At 39.8% G+C, this 16,304-nt stretch overlaps 1 protein-coding gene across 3 annotated transcripts in view; it reads left to right on the plus strand.

The window, feature by feature from the left end:
- The first annotated feature begins 805 nt into the window (after positions 1-805).
- PARN (poly(A)-specific ribonuclease) overlaps positions 806-16,304 on the plus strand; it is a 138,790-nt gene continuing 123,291 nt past the window's right edge. For 2 of the 3 annotated variants that reach the window (XM_016196223.2, XM_016196225.2), the window contains exons 1-8: positions 806-839; positions 1,274-1,351; positions 2,684-2,763; positions 3,234-3,301; positions 3,386-3,467; positions 9,639-9,699; positions 14,406-14,571; positions 15,247-15,312. In XM_016196223.2, coding sequence (XP_016051709.1) covers positions 821-839; positions 1,274-1,351; positions 2,684-2,763; positions 3,234-3,301; positions 3,386-3,467; positions 9,639-9,699; positions 14,406-14,571; positions 15,247-15,312 — 620 coding nt within the window. In that variant the 5' untranslated portion in view covers positions 806-820. Of the gene's footprint in view, positions 840-1,262; positions 1,352-2,683; positions 2,764-3,233; positions 3,302-3,385; positions 3,468-9,638; positions 9,700-14,405; positions 14,572-15,246; positions 15,313-16,304 lie in introns of those variants that run through there. The other variant, XM_016196224.2, reaches the window with a different exon arrangement.

Genomic DNA, 16,304 nt, shown 5'->3' on the forward strand with positions numbered 1-16,304 from the left:
TTTAGGAAGGTTGAATAGTTCCAGACCTAATAAATGGCAGTTAGCCTTTGAAAGCAGATCTTCTAACATAGTTGGGTTTTGTGAAAGACCAAGGTGAATTCATTCACTCAACCCTGTTTACTCAGCATCTACTATATGTCAGCACCGTTGTAGGCTCTGGGGATCAGCCGCGGCCCCCAAAACTCCTTTAGGCAAGACCTCCTCTGCTGTGCTGGCCATGTCCAGTGTCTAGTGCGATAGACAAGGTCTCAGCTTTGCTTCCCTCATTACATTTTTAAGTAATTCCCCCTCCCCCCCCATTATTAGTACTGCAGCATCCTGCTCTTCCTCTACAAAGAGATTATGATGATCCCAAGTAGCAAGTTTGATTTCTGCTTGACTTTTCCCTTACCCCAAGTTAAACTCCAATGGGGCAGGGACCTTGTGTTTTCTGTTCATCACCGTATCCCCACTCCTTTCAGAGTGCATCGCATATAATAGGAACCCAGGAAATACTTGCTCATTGATTGGATGTTAGGATATGCATAGTTCTTCTAAAGGAAATGCTGCACGACCTGGCCTCATAGGTTAGACCTTGCCTCGGGACTTCGATAGCCACGCCCCTCCTCTGTCCCTAGAAGGAGTAAAGGGAGCCCAGCCTTGGCCCCGCCCCCGCCGTGACGCAGCGCACGTGATGCGCGCTGGCGCGCGCTGTTCCCGGAAATCGCCGCCGCGCTCTCCGACGCCGGTACCTCAGCCGCCGCTGCAGTCGCCGGGAACTCTGCGAGTAGAACGGCGGAGGCGAGCCCGGGCGGGGCCGGGGTTCCGGCCACCCTACAGAATGGAGATAATCAGGAGCAGTGCGTGTCCGCCGTGCACCTCCCCGCATCCCCACGGTCCCCCTCACTCGGCCTGCTAGGCCCGGATCACGGCCGCCCAATCCGCTTGGTGGGGCCTGGGGCTGAGGCAGCCTCTCAGGAGTTTGCCCTCCTCAGCCTGTGTGCCTCTGGGGGGGGGCTTGCCCCTCTCTGGCCCGTGTCCCCCTGGGGGCCTTGTTCTCCTGCCCAGCAGCCCTCAGGGCCTTGCTCCTCTCTGGCCCGTACACCCTCAGTCCTTGTCCCTTTCCAGCCCCTGCACCCTTGGGGCCTTGACGCTCTCTGTACCGTGCATCCCTGCAGTACTTGTCCTCCGGGCCCAGGCCTTAGAAGCTCCTCGGCCCTCCTTCCCTCCCCCCTTAGGCTCTCGTGGGCAGAAAGCCAGGCCACCGGTTCTGAGCTTCTCGGTTTCTCCGCAGATTTTAAGAGTAATCTTCACAAAGTGTACCAGGCCATAGAGGAGGCGGACTTCTTTGCCATCGATGGGGAGTTTTCAGGTATCCCGCGCTTGCAAGCCCTCGGCTAGCACCTTGCAAAGCGTAGCCAGGGCTCCTCCTGACACCCTGCCCCTGACTTCTGCTTGCTGACTCCTTTTCCCTGTTGATAGCCTTGGGCAAGTTCCACGAGAGTCTCAACATTTCCTCTTTTTAAGGTTTCAAAAGCAGGGAAGTGGGTTTGTGATTGTTGGTGCTCTGAGGGTTGCAGATAGAGAATATGGTTTTGGTGCTGCTTAAAACAGTTTGACAGGTGGGTGGTAGCTTGAGGGTTGGAGTCAAGGTTTTTTTTGGGGTGTGTGGTAAAATATACATAACATAAAACTGACCATTTTAAACTACTTTTATAGTTCAGTGGCATTAAGTACATTCACATTGTTGGGCAACCATCTTCACCGTCCATCTCCTGAACTTTTTCATCTTCCCAAACTGAAACTCTATACCCGTTGAACAAGTCCCAATTCCTTCCTCCTCCCTTGCCTCTGGCAACCACTATTTCTGTCTTTATGAATTTGACTACTCTAGGCATTTCCTGTAAGTGGAGTCATGCAGTATTTGTCCTTTGTGACTGACTTTAGGGTCAGGCTTTATGCATTTGTGGAATTGCTCATTGCCTACCTTGGCATGGGTGTGTATGTGCGTATAATACTTTACCAACGCTTATAATTGCAAGGATTTTTTTTTTTTTCTTTTTGGTTTAGAAAAACCCCCTAAGTTGTTGAAGTTAGTATGAACAGTAGACTTTCTTTGGTATAGATACCTACTTTCACTATCTGATTTTACATGTTTGAAAAACTCTTCAGCTCTTTCTAAAGGAATCCATGCTGGAATAAATAGATCCTTGGCTTTAATTTACATGCCTTTTCTAGTGGGATTCAATTCTCTGGGAAGCTAAGAGTTTTCACCAGAAATAATTTTCTCTTGGCCTCGAAGATATCTTTGTTGTGTACATGTAATTCCAAACTGTTGGCCAAGACTGGAACTCTAACAATAATATACTTTAGAATATGCTGATACCTGATTATGCATTAAACTTCTGAAAGAAACAAAACTTATTCAATCATAGATATGTTTTCTTAAATCATTACTGTTTTGAAACCTATTGTAGAAACTCAAACATGGCCATTCTCAAATTGAAACATTCATATCTCAAAGTTCATTATTATAGAGTTTAGCTTGGTGGCCAGTGAAATGAATGCTTATTTTGAAAAAGTGAAGTAAGGAGCACTTTGTAATTCATGAGAATCTAAAATTACAGAGCCACTGAATAGCTTACTGACATTTTTACATTAGTATTTACTAACAAGTTAAAAACTTTTATTTCTTAAAATCTAGGAATCAGTGATGGACCTTCAGTCACCGCATTAACAAATGGTTTTGACACTCCAGAAGAAAGGTATCAGAAGCTTAAAAAGGTAAATGGATGTGCTAGAAAATCTTTTTTCTCCCTACTGTTTGTCCTCCTGACATTGAATTGTAGAGAAATATGATCATTAAACTTGCACATTGACTTTTCAACCCCAGCTGTAAAACAATATTTTAGTGTTATTTGAAGCAACAGCAAAAATAATTGCTTGCTGGAAAACATTTTGGGGGAAGGTGTAATATTTTCAGTTTTAATTTGATTTATAGGGAATATGATGTGGTTATTTTAAAATTTGGAAATATGCCTAATATGCTCTGGATGGTAGATAGGTGCATAATTGGGGAAAACATTAAGAAATGTATATAAATTAATAATGCTTTAATGCATAATCTGTAATCTGTTCTAATTGGAAGTATTCTTCCAAAGTCAAATTGAATAATTAGAAAGCCCACTTGATTGAGAACACTGTTACTGAATATACAGCATTGTTTTGACAGATGTTTTATTTCCCTTTTCCAGCATTCCATGGACTTTTTGCTGTTTCAGTTTGGCCTTTGCACTTTTAAGTATGACTACGTAAATTCAAAGTAGGTTGTTTGAACAAGTGGTGGGAATTCTTTTGTCGTGGCATAATGAAACCCCCTAAATCTCCTTTTATCTTATTTTTCCAGGTATATAATAAAGTCATTTAACTTCTATGTTTTCCCGAAACCCTTCAATAGATCCTCACCAGATGTCAAATTTGTTTGTCAGGTTAGTAGCATAATTGAATTTTTTTTCTGTTATGAATTGCTGATCAGTCTGTGTGGATATGTGGAATCAGAATTCTCTTTAAAATTTGGTTCTACCACTAACTTTGGACTTTGGAAAAACTTTTCACCTCTCTGACCTTTAGTTTTATTTATTTATTTAAATTTTCCCTTTTTATTGGATTTATTGGTGTGACACTGGTTAGCAAAATTATACAGGTTTCAGGTCCACAGGTCCACAACTCATCATCTGTACACTGTTTCTGACCTTCAGTTTTAGGGTTGTAAATTATTTACACTGCTATCTTACCCTTTACTTGGGAATGAATTAAGGAATAGGACACAAGTGACAGGCAGATGGAAATCAGAACATGAGCTTTACTATTAGTAAAACTTTGAGAATTGCATAAAGTTCTCAAAACTTTGAGAACTACATGAAGTGTCCAGGTGTAGCCACAGTATGGCTTTGAGAACTCATCTTCATAATGTGGCTCTATTTGGGATTTTGAATATCTTACACCTGAATTGAACTTATAGCTCAGGACCTGTAGGCTTCTTCCCACCTCATTCTTTTTGCACTCACCTCCAAGGATAGAACTTTATTTTCTGGAAGAGCAGAGTATGTGTGTATCCTGTCTTAAAAGAACCCAGAAGGAGCTAAACTATATACCCTTAGTTCCTTTTTCCAAGCTCATCAGTTAGGAAAGGGAGGGCGGGAAAATATTGCTGTTTCCTCCTGAGGAGAGGCTTACTTTATGAGCCAAGGTAAAGATATGGGAGATTCTCCCTTAGAACATCCCGTTCATTTTTTTATATATATATATATATATATATATATATATACACACACACACAGACACACACACACACGTGTGTGTGTATACATATATATATTTGTGTGCGTGTGTGTGTGTATATATATATATATATATTCTATTGCTTTACAGAGAGACAGTTAAAGTGGGTTCCATGGCTTTAGCCGGAGGTTAAATAACAACAACAAACCCTAAAGATGCCACCAAAGTGGAGAGAGTGGAAGGGGCAGAGAAAAAGGGGGAGAAGGAGAGAGAAACATTGATGTGAGAGAGACACATCGATTGGTTGCCTCCCACACGTGTTGGGGTGGGGATCGAGCTTGCAACTGAGGTACATGCCCTTGGCCGGAATTGAACCCTGGACCATTCAGTCAGTGGGCTAATGCTCTAACCATTGAGCCAAACTGGCCAGGGCAGAACATCCTTTTTATGGTTGTTGTAGCTGACTTGGTAAACACTTAGTAAATACCATTTTCCTTTTTCTTTCCTATTAATAATCTGTTATAATGGATAAAAAGACACTCATCTTTAATCACATATTTGCATATTATATAAGTATGTGATTAAAGATGAATGTTGTCTTTCCCCCTAGCTTCTCTCCCAGTAGCAACATTAGTTCATTTGAGTCTTCTCGACTTTCTTTTCTCCTGCATGTAAGTGGTAATGCAGTTAAGAGAGCCTGAACAGTAGGCTTCTGAGTGACTGAGTCATGTTGAATTCTTTTTGTAATGAGGCAGGATATAAGCAAATGAAATTGAGAGTTAATCTCAGTTATGCCTGGGGCTGAAAAGATAAAGATAAATTTGGTCTTGTAACCTGTTTTTTTAAATAAGCAAATAAACCATAGTTGATGTTTTCTTTACCGTGCACTCAGTTAACAGCTATTTACCAGTCACCTTAGTATAGGATACTTAAGTAAACAGTATTTGTAGGTTTTTACTGAGAGAAAAATAGGCTCAGTTTGGAAATTTGTGTGGCTACAGTTTTCTAGCAGTATTAGTAGAAGACAGTTAAAGTGGGTTCCATGGCTTTAGCCGGAGGTTAAATAAAACAACAACAACAAACCCTAAAGATGCCACCAAAAAACTGTTAGAACCAATAATCAAATCCAGTAAATTTGCAGGAGTCAAAATCAATATTAAAAAGTCAGTGCATTTCTATACACTATTCACTTATACACTGCTAGGTGAGATAAGTCTTATAGAGAAAGACAAATACTGTATGATCTCATATATGAAAAAACGCAAAGAGTGCCACTGAGACACGTAAGGGATGATGCTCTGTTCTAAAAGACTAACACAAATATGGTTATTCTAGGAAATGTATTGGAAACGGATCAGAATAACTCTACCTATTGTACAAAGCCATTCTGTGGCTACACCTGGAACACTTCATGCAGTTCTAGTTGCCACCCACTCCTTAAAAAAGAAAAAGATACAATAGACTTGAAGATAGACCAGGGACTAATGCCTAAAATGGGAGGGAAAGGCTGTAATTCTCTAGTCTGGAAAAGCAAAGGCAGAAAAAAGATTTAGACTCAGTATGTAGCCCAGTAGGCCGGGGTGGCAATTCGATCCCCAGTAAGGGCTCATATTAGAATCAGCCATTGAATGCACAAATACGGGGAACAACAAATCAGTATCTCCCCCCCTTTTCTCTAAAAAAATCTATTAAAAAATATAAAACAAACAAATATAGACTCAGTATGTAAACTTGTGATTTGTATGGGATAAGGTAAATGATAGTATCTTAGAATTTTCTTTCTTTTTTCCTCCATCTAAGGTGGTTTTTGTTTTGTTTAAAATTCTGTGACTGCAACACAGTTCTATCTTATAAGGGAGTTAGGGTTTGGAGTTAGTAAATAGGGTAAAAATTGTGTCCAGTCAAAAATCCCTCTTAAAAAGCTCTTATCACCCTTAAAACAGATGGGACTTGGGGAGGGGTGTAAAACAACCTAATATGCTCTTTGAAAAGTAATTGTCTGTACACATGGTGAGATGCTCACACACTAGGCAGGATGTGGAGGAATGGGCATACTGAGAACCAAACACACTCCCAGTGAATGTACCCATCCTGTGGAATGACAGGCAAAATGTCATGGCATTTACATTGTTTTCATCTCTTTTTCTTCTCTTCTTCCTTTTTCTGGCCAAACATCTATAGTTGAATTAATGGAAGATAATACACACATAGTTGTGAAAAATGAAACATTGCTACTATCCATAGAGTAAAAAATGAGTTTTTTTATGCCCTCTTTTCCATACCTCTTCTTTCCCCATTTCACTCTTTTTTTCTAGATTTTATATGCATGTATACATATACCCATATGTCTACACACATATACATAATTTTAGCTTTTTTTTTTTTTTAAATATATCTTTATTGATTTCAGAGAGAGGAAAGGAGAGGGGGAGAGAGAGAGATAGAAACATCAATGATGAGAGAGTCATTGATTGGCCGCCGCCTGCATGCCCCCGACCAGGGATTGAGCCCGCAACCCAGGCATGTGCCCTGACCAGGAATCGAACCCCAATTGCCTGGATCCTAGGTCGATGCTCAACCGCTGAGCCATGCCCGGCCGGGCAAGCTTTTTCTTTAATATACACAAAATCCTAATATTCATATTTTATATAACTTGCATTTTTTACTCAACAAAATGTCTTCATATTTCATAGTACAAATACGTGTAATTTATTGAGTTGGAATTTAGAAGCATTCCAATAGTTCCCTATTTTAAACAATGCTATATCCATGTGCAATATATTTTTGTGTATATATAGGAATACTTTAATAGGACAAATTTTCTAGCAGGGGAATTATCTTCTCAAATGGATGTGCTGATTTTTTAATCTTGAAAATGGTACATTTAGCACAAATCAAAGGCAGTAGATAGTAAACCACAGATAGATTTTGTTCATTCGAGGGGTTTAAAAGAAAAATTATAGTAAAAAATACATAACATAAAATTTACCATTTTAAGTGGTTTTAAGTTTGGTGGCATTAGGAACATTTACACCATTGTGCAATTTAAAGGGTGTTGTTTGGGTGGAAAATACATAGTTTCAGAAATGGAATATATGAATGTTTGACTCTGTGTTTTTCCCCCAGTTGATCTTAGAGGAAAGGAGTGGGGTGGGGAAGAGAGAGAGAGAAATTGATCGATTGCCTCCCCCACATGTCCCAACTGGGGGATAGAAGCTGCAACCTGGCTATGTACCTTGGTTGGGAATGGGACCTGCCACCTTCTGGTGTCTGGGACAATGCTCCAACTGAGCCACACCAACCAGGGTGAGTCCAGATTTTTAAAGAGAAGGAAGTTGGGATGTTTTGTAGTCTAGTGACAGGAAGGACAAGAATGCCTTTCCATAGCCCATCTTTCGGTGCCTCTGTTAGTAGTGGAATATGTAGGCGGGTAGAATTACAAGACTACACAGGCATGGGAGACAGAAGGAGGCTTGTGACCCAGGTCAGAAAACATTGGATCTTGGTTCAGAACAATGTTTTATTTATTTATATTTATTTTTAGATATATTTTTATTGATTTCAGAGAGAGGAAGGGAGAGGGAGAGAGAGATAGAAACATTGTTGAGCCCAGCCGGGCTTGGCTCAGCGGTTGAGCATCGACCCAGGATCCAGGCGATCGGGGTTCGATTCCCAGTCAAGGCACATGCCCGGGTTGTGGGCTTGATCCCCAGTCGGGGGCTTGCAGGAGGCAGCCGATCAATAACTCTCTCAGCATTGATGTTTCTTTCTATCTATCTATCTATCATCTATCTATCTATCTATCTATCTATCTATCTATCTATCTATCTATCTATCTATCTATCTATCATCATCTATCTATCCCTCTCCTTTCCTCTCTCTGAAGTAAATAAAGATATATTTAAAAAAACACACAAACATTGTTGAGAGAGGAACATTGTGGGCTCCCTCCTGCATGCCCCCTACTGGGGATCAAGCCCACAACCCAGGCATGTGCCCTTACCCAGAATCGAACCAGTGACCTCCTGGTGCATGGGACAATGCTCAACCAACTGAGCCACACCAGCCAGGCTGCTTGTTTTTTTAAACCATGGAAATCTTGGGCATGATGGAAAATGATGTACATGTACCTAAATGTTTGTGTTTGTGGTGGGAGTAAGATTGTCTTTTTATGTCCCACTATATTTGAAAAAGAATTGTGTTGGCTAATAAAGATAACGTCGTATTTACATTTTAACATAAGATTAAAAAATAAGTAAATGAAAAATTAGGAGAAAAGAAAAATGTGGATATGATTACTATGGTATGATTAGAACACAGAATTTGCTCCAAAGAAAGCCTCTACTCTTTGTCTCTGAGCTTCCTACCAGCTAAGAAAAGGGGGAAACACACAATCTGTGGCCATAGGATCAAAACAAACCAGGGCTCAGGAGAAGTTCGGCTTTGCTCAGACTAGAGATCTCAGAAACATTTCCCCTTCCATTATCACGAAGAAATCATTAATGTAGAAAACTTTGTTTTTAACCATATCTCTCAAGTGAATACTGTAATGAGTTTAATGGGACAGTATGATAACCCTCACTCTAGACTAATGGTATAGTGTCAAAATACAGTTCAGAAAAGGTAGTTCTATGAGGGATCATACGAAAATCATTCAGTTGTTTTGCCCTTTCATGTTCAGACTTAAATCAAGAGTAAAATTAGAGTAGCTACAGTAATGTTTCCCACTCTTTAGTCAGTTTGAGTAAGAGCTTTGTGATTTTAGCCATTCTTGTGTACATTGTGTAATATTATTTACTTATTGTTTTCATTTACATTTACTAAATATTACTTAAGTTTACTTAAATATTCACCCTAGGTTTGAAATGTTCGTTTAATAAGTCTTGTTACTGGGAAATTTTGTCTATTTTGATCTTGAATGTAAAGAACATCCAATCAAGGTTTTGGGTTTTCAGACTCTAATTTAAAGTGGATAGTGATGTTTTATAACTGGCATATGTGAATTACCTTAAACTTGAACCTGGGGTAAGGTAATATAAATACATTTTATTTCTATTTATAGTTTCCTAGTAAGTATAGTGATCAGGAGTTGTCTGCCTATTGGGTAAATATATGTTAACCAAGTAAAGTTTTCTTAAATAATGTAAAACAAAGGATATTTGTTTTATAAGCTATAAAGGAAGAGAGCCTGGATAGTTTAAGTCAATTAATGAATTATTTGGCAGGCTGGGAGTAGAAAGCCCTTGTCTTCTGACTTTTGGCATGTTGGTTCTTTGCCTGGTTGCCTATGTTTACTCACCTGAGTCACTTCTCCACTTCTGTTTACATACCTGCCATTAAAATCACTGAAATATATGTTCTGTTCACTCTTGTTTCAGAGCTCAAGCATTGACTTTCTAGCAAGCCAAGGATTTGATTTCAATAAAGTTTTTCGCAATGGTAAGATTATGTGTGACTTAAGAACTTGTAAATGTGGACTTGGTTGAGAATTATCTTTTCGTTCTTACTCTCTCAGACAGAATCTCAGATTTCTAGTATATCACATGCAGTCTTAGAGTTTTAAAAAACTTCTTTTGTGCCTTTTTGCCCCCAAACTTAGTCAACCATGAACTGAACACGAGAATAGATGCAACTTCATTTAGCTCTAATGAGGCCTCTTCTATTCCTGATTTTACTGAGTGGAGTTTACTTACACATAGTTATAATATAGAATAACATAGTTATTCATAGTTTATTCTATGTGACTTCCTTGACACCTGTGGGGAATGCGTCCCTGTTTTCTTTCAGTGAGACACAAATGGTATGGTATACTACTTTAAAATGTAGCTGTAGCCCAACTGGCATGGCTCAGTAGTTGAGCATTGACTTATGATCCAGGAGATCGAGGTTCGATTCCCAGTCAGGGCACATGCATGGGTTTCGGACTCAATTCCAAGCAGGGGTGTGTGCAGGAGGCAGCCAGTCAATGACTCTCTCATCACTGATATTTCTCTTTCTCTCTTCCTTTCCCTCTCCCTTCCTCTCTGAAATCAATAATAATAATAAAAAAAGTAGCTGTATTCCAGTAATCCTGTAGTGAAAAGCTCCCTTTTCCTATTGGTGCCTTTTTTTTTAATCCTCACTTGAGGATATTTTTTCCATTGCTTTTCAGAGAGAGTGGAAGGGGGAGAGAGAGAGATAGGAACATGGATGTGAGAGAGACACATCAGTTGGTTGCCTTCCCCTGGTGGGCTGACTGGGGCCAGGGATCAAGCTGGCAACTGAGGTACGTGCCCTTGGCCAGAATCTAACTTTTGGGACCCTTCAGTTCCCAGGCCGACTCTCTAACCACTGAGCCAAACAGGCTAGGGCTCCATTGCTTTTTAGAGGGAGTGGTAGGGAGGGAGACACATCTATTGGTTGCCTCCTGCATGGGCCCCGGTGGTGGCTCAGGATAGAACCTGCAACCCAGGTGTGTGCTCTTGGCCAGGAATCAAACCCGATACCCTTCTGTGTGCAGGCCAATGCTCTAACCATTTTGCCACACTGGCCAGGGCATGCTTTCTTTTCTTTATCAGAGGGGTGACCATTAAATATTTGATGAGTGCTTGTTTGACATTAGAGCACACCAGCGTGGTTTTCCTTCCTCCATTCATTTCTGGAACAGTATTTGGAAAACCTTTGGTTTTTATAAGCAGTATTAAGCACCTGCTGCTATTAACTACTTTTAATGTAATTATTTTTCTAAATTGTATTTTCCATGGCAAATGTAGAGTTATTCAGTAAGGTAAGGAAGAAGACTTTTTTCAGTGAATGTACTAGAACATAGACTTTAAATAAATTCATTTCCCCTCAGCGTGGTCTTCCTGGGAGGCCTTTAGAACCCATGCCATGTTTTTTCATTGCTTCAGTGGTGCTGCATCATAATTTCTATTGATGCTTTTGATTTTTGGAAACACTAAAAAGTTTTGTAGCCCAAACTGCTTAACATAACGGGTGAAGCAACTGGGTAACACAATTTGGTTATATAAAATAATTTTTTTTCTTTGGCTCATACTTGATTCTGAAAGCCATTATAAAATACAAGTTCCAAATGTAGTTAGAGCACTATACTGGAATAAGCACAAAAATCTTTTGAAGGAATTACTTTAACCAGACTCATATGGATGTAGTGTGGTTTCCAGCCTGATGGTTTTATTTTCATAAAAGGAGAAAAACAGCCCAATTAGAGTGTGCTGCTTCTCCTTGTTTTATAGTCAGAATGTTTGGAATATTTTAGTCACAGAGGAATCAGGATTCCCAGGCCATCTATTATTACCAGGATTCTTATCTTCATGCTGTTTCTGATATTCTAAATCTGATCTAGACCACTTCTTCCTTATCAAATGTTTCCAGTCAGGCTCTGTAAGTGCCAGACCCTTTTCTCCTGGTGGTCTTTTTTGAAACGGAGCCTGGTGACTCCTTGTTACTGTTCTCCCTGCAGCCTCTCAAACATGGATGGTTTTTCCCACTCTTTTTTATCTCCAGCCAGGCAGCGGTAGGTATCCTTGCTTCCCGTGCCACTTTCAACCCACTTTGAATTCTCTTCTCAGGAGGTATAGTTCTTCTCGGGACTGTCACCCAGCTCTGCCACCCCTCTTTCTATTGACTTCATGGGCATAGCATTCACTGACAACCTTGGCTTTTGCTCATTGTCTTTCTCTCCACTCCTGCCTTCCTCTTTCTGGGTGACATCTGCATCCACAAGTATGACCAGCAAATGCTCTGTCTTGTCTGTTTCTTGACCAGGTGGTCAGCAGTCCTTGATTCTACCTCCCCTTAGTCATCTCCCTTAGTAGCATCATGGGTCTTATCACCCACTTCCAGCATTTCTCTTCGAGAGCACTGCCTCCTGTTCTTATTCACTTATTCCAGTACCGCATTTCAGCAATCTGTTGACCTCCATTGCTGTTTCACTATCAGTGTCCTTTGCTCTCCTGTCTTGACTTCCTTCCTTTTCCACATGGTCCATCATATTCTTCCTTCCCTTGCTCCTCTCTTCCTCCATTGCACTTGCCTAGCAAAGTCCCAACACTGGTTAGATCTGACCACCCCACCTTCTCTGTTTCTGAGCATCTGAATATTGCTGGGAAACATGACACACGTGAGCTAATTTGTTCATGATCACAAGCTTCAAAGAAAGTCATGCTCAAAAATCTTACTTTTCTGACTTAGAAATTCCCTTTCCAGCTCTGTTTTTTACTGTCTCTTTTTCTCTAAACTTCCCACCGCAACTGATGATCATACCTCTCAATGGAATTAGAAAGAAACAGAGAAGAGCTGCTGCATATTCTTACTACCATACCCACATCTAGACCCAGCCTTCTTACTTTTTAAAGTGAAGAGGCATCCATGTGCCTGTAAATGGCTAGTCCCTGTCTCCTTGTCAAGCACTGGCTCCTCTGCTTTGCCCTTCTCTCTCCTGAATTATTTTCCCTTCTCTACTGGATCATTCCTGTTTATATTTTCCCTAACCTTGAACTTAATCTGGTAGTTTCTTCCATAATGAGTGTAGGCAACAATCTCAGTAGTGTTAGTATCTGTTGACAGGTGTGATTTTTTTAATTCCATCATTCTTTCTACAAAGTTTGTTAGTGTCCCGTGGCTTTGAAGACCACCCAATCCTGATGATGCCTAAATTTCTCTCTGAACACCTTTCTCCTGCACTATAGACTTATATAAATTTCCTTTTTATATATACACCATTAGATGATTTTATATATCCAGGAGGTAGCTTCTTTGCCTAGTTTTCCCCACCTCATTATGGGGCCCTATCATCTTCCTAATTGCTTAAACTTAATAGCATCATTTAAAAATTTTATTCTTCCCTTTATCCCTCATTTTCAGTATATCAGCAGGTTCTGTCTCTCCTATCTATAAAATCATTCTCCCCAATTTTATAGTCTAAGCCAGGGTATAAACTATGGCCCACTGGCTATTTCGTAAATAAAGTTTTGTTGGGACACAGTCATGCCCATTCGTTTACTCATCGTGTGTTACTTTTTTCATGCCACAAAAGCAGAGCTGAATAGTTACCCTACAAGCCTAAAACATTTACTATTTGCACCTTTAAGAAAAAGTTTATTTATCTCTCATCTAAGCAATCATCTCTTGCCTGGACAATTATAGTGGACAACTGCTTATAGCTCTGACGTCCCTACTTCAAGTGATTTTTTCTTTTTATTTTTTTTAATTTTAATTTTATTTTTTTTAATCTTCACCCGAGGATATTTTTTCCATTGCTTTTCAGAGAGAGTGGAAGGGGCAGAGCGGGGAGGAAGGGGGGAGAGAGAGAGAGACACACACACACACACACACATTGATGTGAGAGAGATTGGTTGCCTCCCACATGTACCCTGACTGGGGCTGGGGATGAGCTGCAACCAAGGTACACGGCCTTGGCTGGAATCGAACCCTGGGACCCTTCAGTCCGAGGGCTGCTGTTCTAACCACTTAACCAGACTGGCCAGAGCTCAAGTGATCTTTTTAAAACATGAAGCAGGTGATGTAATTATCTTGTTTAAAATCTTCTAATGGCATCCCACTGCTTAGAATATGATACGTTTTTACTGTGGCCTGTAAGGGCCTGCGTAATCTTGCTCATCCTCTCTCCAGCCTGGCGTCATGCCATTCTCCTGTTCATTGTGTTCTGGCCACACCAACTTCCTTGCTGTTTTTGGAAAAGCCCAAGCAATTTCTGTCCTCAGTACATTTATACTTACTTCCCCACTGGAAGTACTCTTCCCCCAGTTCTTTGCGTGTCTGATTCACTCTGCTTTGGGTAGTCACTCACAGTGGCCTTCTCTGATCATTCTGGCTGAACTCATTCCTTTTACTTCAGAGTAGAATGCATCTACTTTGCTCACTGTTAGATTCCCCAGTGCCTCATACAGCTCCTGGAATAGCATAAGTGCCAAATAAAAATTTGTTAAAAGAAGAATAAATGAATGGAGTGCATGAATAGACAAACATATTTCAAAATCATTTGCTTTTTCTGTAGATTTTTTTGAGATATAGTTAAATATGGTAAGTCTTTCCTGAATATTTTAGGTTCTTTGGTTTGTTAAACAATTTTTATGTTAAACAGTTACTTCTACTAATACATTTCTTTAAAAAACTATGTTTAGGAATTCCATATTTAAATCAGGAAGAAGAAAGACAGTTAAGAGAGCAGTATGATGAAAAACGTTTACAGTCCAACGGTGCAGGAGCTCTATCATATGTGTCTCCTAACACATCAAAATGTCCTGTGACGATTCCTGAGGATCAGAAGAAGTTTATTGACCAAGTGGTGTAAGTTCCTAAACTGGAACCAAGTGTGCATTGCATAATGTGTATCGGGGGCAGGACTGACATCTGTATCTTGAACCTGCATTGCACATACACAGTATACACGGAGGTGTGATGTGATTGACAGGATTTAATTATGGCTTATCTAAATTTGTGTGACAGCAGCACATTGTAAATAGGGTTCTGTGTACTGTACTTAGACTTGTCACATGTCACTGGGAAGACCTTCTACAAAGGCCTAATAGCCACTGTCCAGTTCCTCTGAAGGCAGAGCAATGAAACAGGCCCGTCCAGGTATTTGTAACATGTCCATGCATTTTTCTTTGACAGTGAAGCTTCTGACAAGCCAATGTGCCATTGAAGGAACATCTAGACTTGCTTAGTTTACTTACCAGTATAACTGCTTTACTAGAAAAGTAAAAGTTTAGATCACTTGTAGTGATGTAGCCTTGAGGGGTTGTCATCAATTCATTGATAACAGCAATAACAAAAAGAATATGCCAAAATAAATTATTTTTCTTTAGGCCTTATTGAACTAAAAAGTTATAACATGATACGGTAAAGTCATATTGTCATATGTTCTTATATTTAGATGGCTTTTGAGTATGGTTATTCTGTTGGTTGCTGACTTTATCCCTTAAAGATATTTACAGTCATGTTTTTATTTTAATTCCTCAGAGAGAAAATAGAAGATTTGTTACAAAGTGAAGACAATAAGAACTTGGATTTAGACCCATGCACGGGGTTAGTTACCCTTAACCTTTTCACGTGTTTCTTTTGGGGAAAGGTAGATGATTTATGGCATGTGCTGTATTTGGTCTTAATGAACAAAATAGCTCCAGAGGCAGGGAGGCATGGAACAGGCTGACATATCTCAGAGGGGAGGGACTGGGGAGACGGGAAGAGATTAATCAAAGAACTTATATACATATATGCATTACTAATGGACACAGACAATGGTGTGGTGAAGGCCTGGGGTGGGGTGGGGCAGGGGCTGGGAGGAGGAGAGTGAAAGGGGGAAAAATTGGAGGAACATCTGTAATACTGTCAACAATAAAAAAATAAATAAAATGAGAAATAGAAAAATGTATTAAAACAAAACAAAACAGAAAAACACCTTCATAAATAGTGTTTTTATTGCAATCATCCTTCCCAAGATTTAAGCTCTAACTTTAACATTAATACAGTGGGGATGATGGTTTATTGAGACACTGAATGAAAGCTTTGTTCCATCCTGGAGAGGAAAAAATTGTTGTGCAACTTCAGTTTAAAGTTATGCTCAAGAGTAGCATAATTATTTTAGCCTTGAGTAGTACTTAATGCATAAAGACTTCAGAAGAGAAGAATTTACTCTCAAACTACTTTTATGCTTTTAATTTTTCTGTAGTAAATAAACACCAGTGTTTCAGAGTCTTAACTTTAGCATCCTACTTTTTACTTTGTGACTAGCTCCACAAGAGTGTTTAAATGCATCTGTCTACCTTAAACTCTCTTTATATAAACCATACTTTGGTTAGACAGGAACTCCTACCTCTTCTATAAAGGTGGTATAGTAATATTAAAGAACATTTTGATGAACACAGGTGGTGAGGAATCCTCAAACAACCTGCCTATTTTGTTTGCATATTACCTGTCACTTTTATTGAAATCTTTTTTAAAAATAAATGTCCTTCCTTACCAGTGCTTGATCAGTTAGGATTTTCTTTTAATGAGCCAAGACCAATATTTTTCCTTTT

This window comes from Miniopterus natalensis, chromosome 3 (assembly GCF_054644295.1).
Source record: "Miniopterus natalensis isolate mMinNat1 chromosome 3, mMinNat1.hap1, whole genome shotgun sequence".
Lineage (NCBI taxonomy): Eukaryota > Metazoa > Chordata > Mammalia > Chiroptera > Miniopteridae > Miniopterus > Miniopterus natalensis.